This window comes from Carettochelys insculpta, chromosome 1 (assembly GCF_033958435.1).
Source record: "Carettochelys insculpta isolate YL-2023 chromosome 1, ASM3395843v1, whole genome shotgun sequence".
Lineage (NCBI taxonomy): Eukaryota > Metazoa > Chordata > Testudines > Carettochelyidae > Carettochelys > Carettochelys insculpta.
The window spans coordinates 279,570,271-279,586,401 of NC_134137.1; the positions used below are offsets into that span (position 1 = coordinate 279,570,271).

The 16,131-nt window shown below is 49.7% G+C and overlaps 2 protein-coding genes across 10 annotated transcripts in view; one reads left to right on the forward strand and one right to left on the reverse strand.

The window, feature by feature from the left end:
• Positions 1–16,131, forward strand: part of KCTD17 (potassium channel tetramerization domain containing 17) — a 29,183-nt gene that overhangs the window by 2,984 nt on the left and 10,068 nt on the right. For 3 of the 9 annotated variants that reach the window (XM_075008593.1, XM_075008603.1, XM_075008618.1), the window contains exons 2-5: positions 227–335; positions 2,113–2,204; positions 2,900–2,995; positions 3,399–3,524. In XM_075008593.1, coding sequence (XP_074864694.1) covers positions 227–335; positions 2,113–2,204; positions 2,900–2,995; positions 3,399–3,524 — 423 coding nt within the window. The other 6 variants (XM_075008553.1, XM_075008579.1, XM_075008561.1 and 3 more) reach the window with 6 other exon arrangements.
• TMPRSS6 (transmembrane serine protease 6) overlaps positions 8,558–16,131 on the reverse strand; it is a 29,519-nt gene continuing 21,945 nt past the window's right edge. The window contains exons 15-17 of the mRNA XM_075008539.1: positions 14,376–14,650; positions 9,675–9,811; positions 8,558–8,716 (exon numbers count right to left, since the gene is read on the reverse strand). Of these exons, the coding sequence (XP_074864640.1) occupies positions 8,558–8,716; positions 9,675–9,811; positions 14,376–14,650 (571 nt within the window). The remainder of the gene's footprint in view (positions 8,717–9,674; positions 9,812–14,375; positions 14,651–16,131) is intronic.

Genomic DNA, 16,131 nt, shown 5'->3' on the forward strand with positions numbered 1-16,131 from the left:
GGGTTGTTCCCATTGTGGCTTGTCTCCAGTGGTCCCTCTAATTTCTTCCATCTCTGGGTGGAATAAACGTTTTCTGCACTGAGCATGTGCGGATGTGCACCACCAGGAGAAATACATGCTGAAGGCTCTGGGAGCTCTGCTCATCAGCTGGGCAGCAACTGAATCTCTCCTAGGTGTCCGCCCAAGCGCTCAGCTTACAGGGAACGCTGCTTGTCCCTATTGTTAGGATGAGACTGGTGCATACCTGATAGACCGGGACCCCACCTATTTTGGACCCATCCTGAATTTTCTCCGTCATGGCAAGCTGGTTCTGAACAAAGACATGGCTGAGGAAGGTAAGTGTTTGAAACCCAGAAAACTCCCTCTTAACACCTATTCCCTCTATTCATGATGGGGTACATTGGGTCCTGTTCACCCCATTTTCCTGACCATCATCAATTCTGCTGTTTAACAAATTCCCCCTGGTGGCAGGCTGCTTCCCCTCTGCTAGAGTTTTTGAGACCACCATCTCTGGAACCTGCCTCTTGGGGAGTGCTCTGTGCCCCACGGGCCATACAATAAAACCCATAAGAGTAGGCAATAAAAAACTTGCCGGAGTTTCCCCTTACCTGTAGTGACGGGATGATATTATGGCAGGGGGAACCAGGGCTGATTCAGCTCTGTGCACACTGGTTTTATCACCAGTGCTCCACTGTTCAGAACATAAAGCTTTTGTTTCCAGGGCTGGGAAAGAAGTGGTTAGGCCATAGCAGTGACGCACAGTAGGCTCTCTGATGAATTAACGAGCAGGAAATGGATGCCTTGCCCTAGTGTTAACACCACAGGATGCATGTGAGCCCCAAGTGCCTGAGAGTGAGCTTAATTTTTTTTTGTTCCCAATGTGCCATTTCTCTCAGTGTAATTTGAGAGAGAGGAACCCATGGGGTGGGAGAATGAGAAGCTCAGAGAGGGTTTCGGGGATGTCTACCCTATGGAGACTATGCAGAAGGAGTTTTTCTGTCATTGTAGGAATGCTGCCTTCCCGGATGAAGTTAGTTACGTAGATGGAAACTTCTTCCATTGACACAGGTGCATCTACACAGGGGTTTTGTCCACCAAGGATGTACCAACATTGATGTAACTTTTCACTGGATCCTGGGCCTAAGTGGGATGGTTAGGGGCAAATAAATCCCACCTGCTTGCCCTGTCTGTGAACTGATCTAAACAAGGAAGCTGTGTGGTAACTGAGTGCTGGTTCCTAGGTTCATTCTCCCTTGTGGGCTTATAAGGTTCCCTCTTGGCAAACATGATCCTGTGGGGAGCAGACAGATGCAGCTACTGTAGGTTAATGAAGTGAAACACAAATCTTTGTGCAGCTGCTTTGGGGTCAAGTAGCATGCAGAGATCATCAGCAGGCCCAGGACAGGGACCAGAAATCTAGACTCAATTCCTAGGACAATGACCACGATTCACTCGCACTCTGCAGCCAAGTGTAATAGATCTCTCCCCTCTACCACTTCGATAGTACTCTGTAACTGAGAGGTCTGGATTTAATCCCCCTTGAACAGACCCTGCAGGACAGTAACCAACAGGCAAGAATCAGCCTTCAGGTAGCTATGGGCCTAAAAGCACCCTTTAGTTCACAGACTCCCTGGCTCTGCAATCAGGGGGCCTGGGTTCCAATAGGTAGAGTCTTTCACTTCCTGTAAAAATCATCCGCAGGCCTGGGATTAGGCATTAGTGGGTAGTATCCTCCTCCTGGAACAGCAGCCAGGGTAGGAGCATGGGTACAGTTTCCCAGCAGGGTGAATCCTGGGAACGTTAACCAGAGAGCAAGGGTGCTATCTACAGTTGTGGAGCCCCTGACACCATACGCCTGTCAGACACTCCTTCACAGCCCATTGGGGCAATAATAAAGAGGGCCTGAATTCAATCTCCAGTTGTGAGAACTTTCAAGCAGCAGAGAACTGTTATGTTGGATGGCCCTTCTCCCCAGGGCATAGACTCCTCTGTCCAGGGATGTGAATTCCTGAAGCAGCCAGGAGGGGCTTTCCCTTCAGGAAGGTCTGTGTACTGGAAAATGGGACGAAGAAGGACACTTATTCCCACGTGGTTTGTGCTCTTTGTTTCTAGGGGTTCTTGAAGAAGCTGAATTCTATAACATTGGCCCTTTAATCAGAATAATCAAGGACAGGTTGGAGGAGAAGAACTACACAGTGACACAGGTACAAGGGGCAAGTATACAAGAATCTAAGTATACAAGAAAAGGGTGGGAGAAATCCAGTTACCCCCATTTTGCAGATTGGAAACAGAGACACAGATAGATTATGTGATTTTACTTTCACCAGGTCACTGAGGAATCCTGCATCAGAGCTACTATTTCCCTTCACCAGCCATCTCTCCGTAATCATTTTCCTTCGGCAGTTCTCCCTGCTGAGGTTGTCTGCACTTGCACTGCTTTTTTGTCTTGTCTGCCTTACTTTATAAACAACCCCGAAGCAGAGGCTGGGCCTCGCCTTGTGCCTCCTCACTCAACCACAGTGGACATTTACGGCACTATATAAATGGCTTTCGTTATCAGTGATAACAGATGCAAACTTCCTGTAAGCACGGCCATGGCCTCTGCTGAGTGCTGGATCCTTCCTTTCCCCGCTTTTAATATATGTGCTCTCCTGCTACACCTGAGCTGTGATCCTGCAGACACCTTTGTCTTCTCCTACCACCCCTTGCCCTGCCCTGAAATATGACGTTGGGCTGCGGATCTCCCTCTTTTTGTAATCCCAGCCACGAGGGTATCACTCTTTGTCACAGAATAACATTCAGAATCTTTTTAGGGTAAGTAGCAGCACGACTCAATGTCTTTCTAATTCATCTGCTGAAAGGCTGACTTCTTCAGCCATCTACCTCGCTTTCTTCACAGGTGCCTCCGAAGCATGTGTACCGGGTGCTACAGTGCCAGGAAGAAGAACTCACTCAGATGGTTTCCACTATGTCAGATGGATGGCGCTTCGAGCAGGTAGAGAAGGGTGTGTGGGCTAGAAGAGGAGCTGCGTGCTAGAGGAGGAAAAGGGAACATGCTCTAACACCCAGGCACCAGAATACCCCTCTCCTTTAGTGGGCATTGTGCTGGCTTTACTCATCAGTCGTAGTGCCAGTTGATCCCATCTGTCTGCCACTTTTCTGGGGTGCTTGGAGGAATCTGAATCAGGTTACGGTTCTTTGTGTAATAGCAGCTCCACCTCCCCAGTTCTCTGTGTCACATCCTCTTGTTAATCCCCAGTCACTCTGGTATCTGGATTACATGAGCATCTGACTCCAGGTTCCTGGAGGCATTGTCCATCTTCCTGCTCCTGGTGAGAGGTGGCCATGCAGCAAACCATGTGTGAGATCTTTGACTTTGTCTCTCTCTTCATTTCCAGCTGGTGAATATTGGGTCATCCTATAACTATGGGAATGAGGACCAGACAGAGTTCCTCTGCGTGGTCTCCAAAGAACTGTACAACTCCCCCAATGGCCTGAGCTCTGAGCCTAGCCGCAAAGCCAAGGTGAGACCAACTTGCACTTTGCTGTCCCTGTTCATGGCTTATCTTCCTCACCATAAGAGCCTCTTCTCTGTTTCCTCCCTCCTGCTCAGTGGTGGGCTAAGCAGGCAGTGAAATGTCATGGCCTGTCCCTTTGTTCAGAGTCATGCAGTGCTGCCTCCTAAAGAACAGGACCTTGTGTGTGTGGCAAATCACTATAACAAGGTACCTCTGCCCTTCTCATGCCTCCCCAGTATCTCTCCTCATCTCTCGTCCTCCTGAGTGTGTCTGCCATCAGACCCCCTCAATGTGCAGAGACCCACTGCAAAGCATTCTGGGTACCTTTGTTTGCTTGCTATAGGACCATCTCCTCCTCCTGGAGAGTGAGGAATGCTTTCTTCACTGAGTTGTGGTGTGTGGAAGTGGGAGGCCTCCATTCACCTCCAGCCTGCAGAGGGAGGGGTCAAACCCCTTCTCGGTAGACATGGACACACACAACATGGGAAGGACTGAAACCCGATTGCCCCGCTAACCCTTTGCATTTCTGTGTGGGGATATGTACTTGCCTGATGCCCCTGGAGAATCCCTGCCCAGGGGCCCAGAGGAAGCCTGAATTTTTCTGAACCCTAAAGTCTTTAGGCCATTCCTTCTTGTGCCCAAATCTGATGGCCTCTTTGAGCCCGTGTGCATGAGCAAGACTCATCATGGCAGGTCTCGCAAGTGTCTCCAATCTTTCTTCCCTTTGTCCTGCATTGCTGGGCCGCAGAGCACAGAGGAGGATCCAGAGGAGGAAGAGCAGGAGGAGGCAGAGGCAGAGGAGAAAGGTGCATCAAACCCCTGAGGAAAATGCTAATAATAAAAACCCAGCCATAAAGCCGTCCTTTCCCGTCTGGTGAGAGCCCACACAGCTAGTGTCAGGGAAGCACTAGGGACGGGGCAGATGGAAGCACTCAGGGAGCAGGGGATGCAGTGGGGCGGAGGGCTCAGCGGTAGAGGGGAGCGATCTATGACACTTGGCTGCCACTTTATATTTAACTTTCTATTTTTCATTTTTATTTGCAGCAAATTAGTCTTCTTGGGATTCTGCTAATTCTTCCTCCTATCTGGTCTCCCTCTCCTGCTCCCTTCTTGCCCCGGGGGTTCTTGTCATCTCTCTCCTACTTCTGGCCTTCCACACAGTTCCTCGTCCAAAAAATCCTTCCCTCCACATCTCTCTTCCCTCACTATCTCCTTGGGCACCTAGGTTCCGCTTCCCCTCCTTCCCCCATCATCACCTTCCACTCCTGGGTCCTGTGTGCTACCTGCTCAGAATCCTGTCTCCTCCTGCTCCTCACTCTTCCTCCTCTGCAGGTATGGTACCTGTATGCACGCTCAGACATGACTCTGAGCTCTGCAAGAGTGACTCTCCTCTCCTCCCCTCTTATCGATCTGGCCTGGTTGGAGGGCTCTGTTGGGAGCCAGGAGAGTTTGAGTCTTACCTTACCTTGTGCTTTTCTGAGTCCTTTTGTGTGTGCAGAAGAAAGAGCAAAGCTGTGAGATGTTGAGAGAGGTGGGAACAAAGGCAAGGAAGATAGTGGGGGAGCTGAGGAGAGTGCTGTATTTCTGCCTGATGCACGCGTGTACACACACACACACACGCACACACGACTTTTCCCCAGAAGTTGCAATTTAATCCTCTTGATAGCTGAGAGAATATTTTGCATGAGGATTTCCATATATTTCCCTGCCTTTAAAAGAAACCTTTGTCAAATGGGTGTTTCTCAGCAGATTCTGGCAGGGTAAATGTTCTGGGGTGAAACTAGAAACTGGGCAGCTCTTTGTGCAGTGCACCACCATTTTTGGCAGATAGACAGCAAGCACCATTATCCCCAGTTGGGTGGTGAAAGGGGTGAGAGAGCCGAGAAGGAGGACATTGTGTCTCCATTTGTAGGAAGTTTGCAGGATTTGTGCTAAGTTGGAGGTTCCAGACCTGCTCTTCCCGCGCCCTAAGACTGGGGGGGTCACTGTTATTCTAGTATTTGCCTGGCTCTCTCCATCTCTCTGTTTAGGAGTCTCTCTGCCCTTAGCTGTGGGGCCTTTCCTAGATGTCTGTATATTTTACTCACGTGGATTTTCCCTCCTCTCTCTCTCTCTCTCCTCTCTTTCTTTTCTGTTCTCTCATCTTCCATCACTTTCCTTTTTCCACTTGATCTGTGCCACTTTCTCTTTCTCCTCCATGTTTGACTTCTCTCCGCCTTTGGTTTTTGTTCTGTCTCTCTCGTTTTCTAGTTGTTACAAGCCAGAGGCCTCAGGATGTGATTCCGCCGATCAACTCCAGCCTTTTAATGTCCATTTAAAATCTTTATTTTTGTACTGTAGTTTATGGCAGCCCTCTGTGGGACAGCGTCCCAGTGACTCCCACCCCTCACCATGCTGCCTTTGTTTTTAAAGTTATATTTTGGAATATCGTTACTGAAGCTCATACCCCCATCCCTCCTGAGGAAGGCAGAGACCCCTGCCTGTGTGTCTGACTTCCTGCAGGGGATATAACTTGTGTCCTGCAATCTCCCCATGCCCACGGGATTCCCCTTCCGTAGGGTCACCACCGTAATGCCAGGGCTGAGCCCCAGCACCTCTGGGCTTGCTGCATCAGTTATGGAAGTAAATAGTTGTTAATTAAACACACTGCTGGAGAGGACAGAGCTCTGCAGCTATAGGTGTCCTTCCCACTGCCACTTGCTGGCTCAATTGAGGCCTGTACATCTGTTTTACTGTTGGAGGCACCACTGGGGAGGGCAGTTGAGCTCTGCTTGTCACCCAGGGCAAATGGAGAATCACTGCCCCTCTGCTGCGGTGCTTCTCACAAAGAGTAAAGGGGGCAGGATTGGCCCCTTGCTGGGTAACGTGCACATAAAGGCCCTCTAGGAAGAGGTTTGATTTCAAAGTGGGTAAAGGAGGCAGGAGAGCAGCATGGCATACCCTTGAGGACTGCACTGGCTTCTGATTCAGCTTCTGATGAGGGGATGCCTGCCAGTGCTTCTGGGCATGGGGCATTTGCTTTTCCATTGTGTCTGAGGATGCTGTGTCACAACTGCTGAATAAATGTCATTGTCCATTTCCAGGTGTCTCCTCTTCTTTTCCCCCACAGCACTTTGGTGCTGAAGGGAAGAACCTGAGAGCAAGGAGTGAGGCTTGAGATTACCTGCATGATGATGTTAGAGCTCCTCCACTGAGAGCCAGTCTTCCTTTTCCACCCTTTGTTTAGGAATGGCCCAAGTTAGGATGTGCATGCGAATGGAGCCTGCAAACCCAGCGCTCTGTGGGCCAGGGCCAATGAAATTTATGCTGGGCTAGGGAAGCTGTGTTCATTGCTTGGCCCAGAATAAATTTCATAAGCACACACTCTAGAAAAGTTGTTTGCTGGGTGCAGTTCACCCTAGGTTTGGCCCTGGCTTGTGCTCCTGGTCATCCACTCTGATCTTCACTTATCTATGTACTGATACTTATTGCACACATATTGTCTTCTATTCCCAGGTGGGGAGGAGCATGTTCTCGTGGTTCCTGGCTCAAGAGACATTGCCGGGGAGCCTTGCTGGGCATTCTTCTACTGTCTGTGTAGTTTCCCCAGTGTACATGGCAGGGCTGAGGGGATAGGTCTTCCTGTTGCAGTTCACGCCCACACCACAATGACGAGTACTGTATAAGGACGCATGCACATTAGATAGCTCCTGCTGTAGCTGAGAGGGAGGTGTTGGTCTCTTCTTGAGGTTCTCCTATCTGTCTCAGTAGATTGCTATCTGTGGAATTCTACTCTGGCAGACACCTTCTTAACCCAGAGAGAGTTAAACATGGAGAGAAAAATTGCAGAGTAAAAATAAAAAAAAAATCATTTTATTCTCAATTCCGGACAGTGTCCCATCACAGATGACACCTTTCTTCTCTGGGAAATGGGACAAAGGAGAGAGGAGGGGCCTGGATGGTTTCAACTGGAACTGAGTTGTTGAGTGGGGCAGTCTCATCTGGCTGGGGAGGGAGGAAGGAGGGCCAGGGCTGGGCTCCCCTCTCTTCAAGATGGATTGTACTGACTGCTCCTGTTTCTCTGCTGACACATCTGTTCTGCGCTGTGTCCCTGTCGACTAAAACCTTCTGCTCTCCCTGCTGGATGAGAGTCATATCTGGCTGTAGATGGGATGCAGGGCCTGGTGACCCCAACACTCCATGACACAGCCATCACCAACTACAATACTGTGCTTGTTGCCTTCTCCCCTCACTTGTGGGCAAAAGCAGATGACAATGAAGGAAGAGCTTTTGTGGTAAAGGTATTAAATGATTTCAAGGGAGTGCGTAGGAAATTGAACAGATGTTATGCACTCGGTGGCCACAAATTCTGCCTGGAGGGAGTCCAACTGCAGCATAAAATGATGGAGAAATTACAGCACTGAGGCAGTGACATGTACTTGGGAAAATGGTGATGGATCGTGCCTTGGAGGCTCTCATATACAAGTAATTGCCTGGTTGAACCTAACTACACCCTCTAGCTAAGGAAAGAGGCAATTATAGAGATGCGAGAGGAGGAGTGATGTGGGGGGAGGAGAAGGATGAATGGCAGGGAAGGAGAGAGAGCCAGATTGATATCACAGTTACTGGAACCTCATTTCTATGTATATCAGTCAGATTTTCTTGCAAAAAATGTTCCCACACTGGGACAGGGGATGAATCATGGAGTTCATGTAAAGTTCATCTCCCCCATTCTCCTGTCCAGAAAGCATCTGCTCAGAATTTCTGGCTTTCCATCCTCTCTCTCCTTAATCCACCAGAGAGCTTTGTGTGCGTGGCTTTAATGCAAGAATTGGCATTTCTTGGAGAGGGTGGAAGGGCTTCCCACTGGTACATGCTCCCACAGCAGATTCACTGTTACTCCAGCCCAAAGGCTTTAGGCACCTCAGCTATGACAATGCTTCCCCAAAAAGACAATCTCTGTCTTGCCCAACACTATGGAGACAAGCAATCCATGTCGGGAGCAGGTAACAGATCAGTTTGTGCCTGTTGGACATCCCTCAGGCACAGGTGGATATCCCTCAGCTCATTGTCTGTTTCATCCAGTCTATCACCGTGGTGAGCCTTGTGTAGACCCCGTAATAATCTGGACGTGCACACCCCAGCCCCCAGCTCACTAGGCCAGCCAGGAACCACCTGCCACTGGGCTCCTTGCAGACAAGGGGACCTCCGGAATCGCCCTAGATGGGGAGGGAAACAAAGAACCATCAGGACATGACCAGGATGGGAACGGAGCACAATGAAGAACTCCCACATGCTTGGAGAACACATTCTGACTACTTCCTCTCATCTTCAGGCTGCAGTCCAACCCTGCCCTCCCACTGCCCATGGCCTCAGCTGTACCCCCAATGGAGCTATGTATCTTAGGCTACATCTACACGTGCCCCAAACTTCGAAATGGCCATGCAAATGGCCATTTCGAAGTTTACTAATGAAGCGCTGAAATGCATATTCAGCGCTTCATTAGCATGCGGGCGGCAGCGGCGCTTCGAAATTGACGAGCCTTGCAGCCACGCGGCGCGTCCAGACGGGGCTCCTTTTCGAAAGCACGCCACCTACTTCGAAGTCCCCTTATTCCCGTGAGCTCATGGGAATAAGGGGACTTCGAAGAAGGTGGTGTCCTTTCGAAAAGGAGCCCCGTCTGGACGCGCCGCGCGGCGGCAAGGCTCGTCAATTTCGAAGCGCCGCTGCCGCCCGCATGCTAATGAAGCGCTGAATATGCATTTCAGCGCTTCATTAGTACACTTCGAAATGGCCATTTGCATGGCCATTTCGAAGTTTGGGGCACGTGTAGACACAGCCTTGGACACATGAGTGTAAGGTAGAATCAGAAACCCAAGTCGCCTAAAGAAAAGTATTGGCCACTAGCAGATCCAAGGTCCCATCCCTATGGGGTTCTCATTGGAGCCAGAACATAATCCTAAGAAACTGAAGAAAAGTTTCTGCATTTGCACCAGAGGATAAGGATGAGCAAGCTGTGGTGACCTACAGCTGCAGGAAGAGAGACTTCTAACCTCTTGGAATCAATATATGCCTCATTCAAAGCTATAGCACACAGCCAGGGGACAAAGACCCCTGCAAGTCCATAGTTAGCTGATCCCCCTCTAAGATGGGAGTGTCCCACATTTCCTCTGTCACCTGGCAGGCATCCTTCTTGCCCTTGCGGTAGCCAGCACAGAGCATTCTGGGAGAGATCTGATAATGATAGGCCTTGCTGCAGATGTCCTGCTGGATCAGCTGCACATCCGCCTTCTGCAGGATGTTACTTGTGTGCCCTGGATATGGAACACAAGAACAGCAAGTGAGTAATATGAGTTACCCACCTCTCCACGTTATCCCCAAACCACAGTCGCCACCTTTCCTGATTTTGTCACCGGTTCTTTGAAAGTGCTGCACTTCAGCTCACCATCTTATCCCCCACTGACATCACGTCTTAGCCTTTTCCCTAAGCCTTACCTCGGCTTCGCATCTGTTACTGCATCAGCTCAAGGGTCTTGCACCTCCCACAAGGCACTACCCAGTTGGGCTCTGTTCAGTAATACCACGCAGCCCCTTTGCACAGGGGTGGGAGTTCTGAGATGTCTGAAGGCTGCCAATTCTACTTTGAAGCAACGTCTGTGCTTTCAAAACTTGGCCTGAAAACACGGCCTTCTGAACACCCCAAAGAAAACAGAATTGCACTGAGCTGGCCAGTTTTGGATCCAAACCAGAACAATTCAGCAAGTAGTGTGGGTATATGGCCTGGAGATTGAGCACTAGCTCAGGATGGGAGATACGTGGTGTGTTGGATTTATAGCAGTCTTTCATCCCCAATCTATTTGAATTAGGCAGAATCTCTCTGATCAAAACGTTGTCCAAGGATAAGTCTCCGTGAATGTTCCAACCAGCTCCCTTGGGGGACCAGGAGACACATGGTGGGCTGGAATGGCACATGGGTGAGTGTGTGAGTGTAGCAACTCCTCACGAGAGGCACGAGGTAAGCCAGCTGCTATGGGCTGCACTGGCTCCTGCAGCTGCTGACTGGATGAAGTGCCTCTATGTGGAGGTGCCTGTTCTTCACAAGAACAGGGATATATTGGCCCTTCATCCAGCTCTGCACTTCTCAGGCCCTCTCTGGCTCCTTTCCTTGACCTCTGCTTCACACCTCCTCCTAGGCCACCTCTGGGGTTCCAGGCTTCTCCCTGCGCTCCAAGTCCCCAGCTCCAGACTTTCTGACTGCCAGGAGAGCTCCTACTCCTCCTTGCTCACTCCTTTCTCAAAGCGTTAATCTTCCTGCCAATAGAGCCTTCTCAGTGCCTGAGGAATTTTTTCCCTGTGTCTTATACTCGCCTGTCAGAAGTAACCAATAAGCTCATTGGCAGGGAACTGGGACTGTAACCTGAAGTAAGTGGGTTCAGTGCTTCTAAAGGAGTTGTGCCAGCCCTCAGTCAGTTAAAATGTGGACCCTTTTCATCAGTCGGAGAATTGTAGCCATTAGATGGATAGCACCTGTCACTTTACTTCTTCTAGCCCTTCTCCCTGCTAGGGCAGGATTCTTCTTTACTATAATTTTACTAGTGTTTTGTCTTGTAGATTTATGTGAGGGGAGAGGGAGGATTGGGGGAGGATTACATGTGCCAAAGTGACACAGTTTTTTGTCCAGTATCAGAGGGGGTAGCTGTGTTAGTTTGTATCTGCAAAATCAATGAGAAGTTCTGTAGCACCTTATAGACTAATGAGGTTTTGGAGCATAAGCGTTCGTGGGCACAGTCCCACTTCATCAGCTACATGCATTTTTTTTGTCCCTCCGTATCTGGGATACGCAACCTTTAGAAGGGGCCTGATTTTCAGAGGGCAGGAGCTCGGCTCTTTTTGGCCGTTCAGGGTATCAGTCGCTATTGAAAAATTTAAGCTAGTACTTCTGCTACTTCCCTTGGGAGACTATGTTGTTTTGCGTGTAATATGCCATGCACACATATGGCTCTCTGTACAGAATTATAGTTACAGCAATCCTTCATCTCCTTTTGTAGTAAGTACAGGCCCATTATGAGGCCTTAGGCCTGAACCAAAGTAATGGTCAAGACTTTGCTAACAGAAAGCTGTGAGCTAAAGGAATGCATTACTCACAGAACTTGGCAAGAAGAGAGTTGCTGGTGCATAAACATATCTACCTAGCATATTGAAGTAGGTACCTGGTACCAGAACATCCTACCCCGGAACATTCCACAGATAAGAAACAATAGGCCAATACATCCCAATGACAGGGGCAAAAGGGTAATATGATGGATAGAGTTGTTTTGTTCGAACCAACATGTACAAGGTGAGAGGCGGCACCTAGAAGGGTTGTACCTCAATACGTCAGGAGTGATGTGTAAATTGTTTGTACCTGTGTATAAGAATGTACTTCTGGGATGTGGTCTGGGTCCGGCCGAGGGGGCAGTGGAAAGTCCCGCCACTGACTGAGCCAAGTCCATTGACCGTGGGTGCATATTTGTAGTATGCCCTGACTTAGACTAAGAAATCTACAGGGAACTACTATTGTATCCAATACGGCAATAAACCTGGCCAATGCACCTCCGCACCTTACTAGACTCTGTGGTCATTGGGGGTTCTCCTCGGGTCTGCTGTGTCGGCTATCTGCAGAGCTGGGGCAGCGCACAGAGGGAACACACGCACGCAGCCGAGTGATACCAACATTGGAGAGAGCAGAGCACCACGCTGGTGGCAACTCTGACAACACCTTTTACTCATTGATAAAGACTCCTTTCTAGATCAGACTCAACACCTCCAGCCGAGAGCTCTCACAGAGCAGAGCATCCGCCCATCCCAGTACTCCCAGCGGGACCCATACACTTCTGAGAGGCTACATCTATACTACAGAGGTATTTCAGAATCAGAGATTTTGAAATAACACACCTAAATGCAAAATGCATTTTTGAAACAGCTTTTCCGGACACACAGCGCTATTTCGAAATACAGTAAATCCTTGTTTAACGGACTAATGGGGGAAGCGGTGTCCGCTAATGCCCAAAGTCTGTTATAGCTGAAAGGTTATACGGTATGATGGTGCACTGAGCTTCCCAGCCCATCACTCACCCCTGTCCTCTGCTCCTCCTTCCCTAACCCCCTCCTGCCCCATCCTTCCCCTCACTCCTCCAGCTCCCTCTCCCAGTTACTCAGAGAGAAGCTGAATGCCGGCCTGGCTCCTTCCACCTCCTGCAGCTCTCAGCGCTGAGGCTCCTCCAGCCCCCGGCTCCGAGTCACATACACAAAGGTAGAGTGTAGCTTCCCCCAGCCTGCCGGCAGGCAGCACCCTCCGACACCATGGCTGCTGCTCAGTGCCATTGCAGGCAGCAGTGGCTGGGCACCAGTATGCTCCACACACACACGGCTGGGGGAGGAAAGCTCCTGCACCCACCACAGCTCCCCCAGCTCCTCCAGCCCTGGTGGCCCCAGCTGCTACAGTGACCCCTCCAGCCCTGGTGGCCCCAGCCGCTCCAGCAGCTCCTCCAGCCCTGGCAGTGGCTCTGGTGAATCTCCGGCATTTATTTAGGTGGGGGTTGGGGAGCTGTCAGACAGCATCTGTTATTTCCAAAGTCCATTATATCAGGGGCCATTAAATTGAGAGTTTACTGTAGTGCCACTGGATGCCATTATGGCTTACTTTGAAATAGCGCTATTCCATGACTTACTAGTGGCTGTTTTGAAATAGGCGCTATTCCTCCTGCAATGAGGTTTACCAACTCCGAAACAGCGCAGCTGCTATTTGGAATTCATTTTGAAATAGTGTGCGCGCAGCATAGACGCTAGCAAAGTTATTTCAGAATAACAGCTGTTATTTCAAAGTAACTCTGCAGTGCAGATGCGCCCAGTGTGTCTTAGATCCTACATGCTGAGACAGTTAAAATCTCTCATCTTGTAGGGGGAGTTGTGCTGTTATAGCTTTATGCTAGGACTCTGCATCAGTATGTTCACAATTCCACATTAACTGCCCATAATGTGCCACGTCCACCCTGACTGAATAGACCTTGTCAGCTCTGGCCCTCCCTTTTACTGAGACTCCTTCTTTAAATCCTCCTCTGAAACCCTCCCACTCATGCATCCGATGAAGTGGGTCTTTGCCCACGAAAGCTTATGCTCCAAAATATCTGTTAGTCTATAAGCTACCACAGGACTTCTTGTTTTCATCTGTATGTGATAATTCTGCACAATGCAATGTGATGAGCCACTAGAGGGAGCAGGAGAGCACATCGTGGCAAAGCTGATTTATGGTAGATTGGAGATGCATGAAGGCAGGGTTTGCAAACGGGAGGGGGGTCATGAGGTTATTGCTTGGGGAAGGGGCCTTGGGAGCTGTCAGCTGCCACTCCCAAACCCTATTTAACACCCAGTATTTATAGCAACGTTAAATATAAAAAACTGTGTTTTTAATTGAGAAACAGGAGGTGATGCTCACAGCCTTGCTACGTGAAAGCAGTCACTGCCACAGAAGTTTGAGAATTAAGGTGTTAAGCATTCAGGTAAAGGGCACTGGCAAATCAAAGTTCTCCATTAAGTTCTTAGGAGCTTGGAAATGGAACATTCTCTGACTTTGGTTTGGGGGACCCTGCTTCAGATTTGGCCCAGGACATTATCCCATACTGCAGCAACCAAACAGTGATGTGAGTCTCCTGGCATCACAATCAAATTTTGCCAGGAGATCTTCACAGGCACTAGGAGTAATTAGCTCAACTTTCCATGGGAGTCAGGTGTCTAACTGCCTGCCCTTTGCGCTTTTGAAAAATTCTCCTTCATGTAGCCCCTGGAGGAAGACAAATAGCTGGAGGATCCTAACAAGAGAAGCCGAGATCCTGCACGTACCTCCTTCCTTGAGAGCCCCCCATCCAGTGATCCAGCAACGAAGGCCAGGTTCAAAGAGATGGGAGTGGGTGGGCAAGCAGATGGGCTGAATGAAGGGTGAGTTTATAACTGGGTGGTCCAGCTGGAGCAGCGCCACATCATAGTCATGACTGTCCTCCTCATAGTATGGGTGCAGGAAGAGGCGGCTCACCTTGAAGGACACCTCATTCTGGCTGCTGCTGTTTAGAAAGTACTTGCCTAGGTAGACAGTCCAGATGGATGGGGAAGCCAATCTACTGGGGAGGAAGGGAGGAAAAGTGTGTCAGGGTTTGAAAGACAGGTGGGATGTATGGCACAAAAAGGGAGGTGAGAAATTAGGTGAAAGGAAGGAGAGTGAGGAGAGGGATGGAAAATCAGAGATACAACAGTTGGATAAGGGAAAGGAAGGGAGCATGGGGAAAATGACAGCTCTGTGTAAAGGCCAGGGAAGGAGCAACATCAGGGAAGGGAAAGACACAAAGTGGGTCTGTCCCACGAAAGCTCACCTAATAAACTATTTTGCTAGTCTTTAAAGTGCTACTTGACTGCTTTGTGCTTTGATAGTGTATAGACTAGCACGGCTTCCTCTCTGTTACTATCTGAGGGCTGATCTACATGGAAAATTTAGGCTGGCCTAGCTACATCACACCCCTGAGAGATGTGTGCAAGCCAGCCCAAGCCCCTTTGTAGACAGCACTAAGTTCAAGGAAGAATTCTGTTAACCTAACTAGGGTTTACTGCAGTGATAGAACAACCCCTTTCGTCACTGTAGGAAGTGTCTACACTACGGTGGTGCAGCGGTAATGTTTCTAGTGAAGACAAGCCCTTGGTCTAAGCAAAGGGTACATTACCAGGAGCAACAGCCCTACATAAATTAAGCAGCTCTTAGCTCCTAGTGGGACAGGCCAGGAGAAGTGTGGACTGTCGGAGGGGCAGTGGAGAGGCTTGGATTGATGAGCCAGGATGCCTGGAGGAGAGGGAGCTGGGAGAGCGTGGCCCAGGTGGGAGGGTGAAGGGCAGAGAGGAAAACACACAGTGAAGAAGACTGGGAGGAAAAGACTGTAAGAGGCCCAGTGTTTGCACATGACAGTCCATTCTCCTCCAGGCCTTTTCCCGCACTGCCCAAGACAAACTCCCTCTCAAAGGCCAAGCAGCTACCACCTTATCCTCTGTCAAATCCCTCCTCACAGTTCAGCTCGGCCATGATGCCTCTGACCCCATCCCTGCTGCTCCTGGCTGGCACATGATTAACTGTGACTAATTCTCTTCCCCTCCTTTTCTTCCTTCCCACCTCTAACCCCAGTATCAGATAAAAATAAAAATAACCCTCAACCTCCAAAACACATGACCACCAAAGAAGCACTAGTTCATTTGCTGGGCTGTTGCAGCCATTTCCTGTACACCTGGGCTACGTCTACGCGTGCAGCCAACATCGAAATAGTCTATTTCGATGAATAACGTCTACATGTCCTCCAGGGACAGCAACGTCGATGTTCAACTTCGACGTTGCTCAGCCCAACATCGAAATAGGCGCAGCGAGGGAACGTCTACACGCCAAAGTAGCACACATCGAAATAGGGATGCCAGGCACAGCTGCAGACAGGGTCACAGGGCGGACTCAACAGCCAGCCACTCCCTTAAAGGGCCCCTCCCAGACACAGTTGCACTAAACAACACAAGATACACAGAGCTGACAACTGGTTGCAGACCCTGTGCCTGCAGCATAGATCCCCAGCTG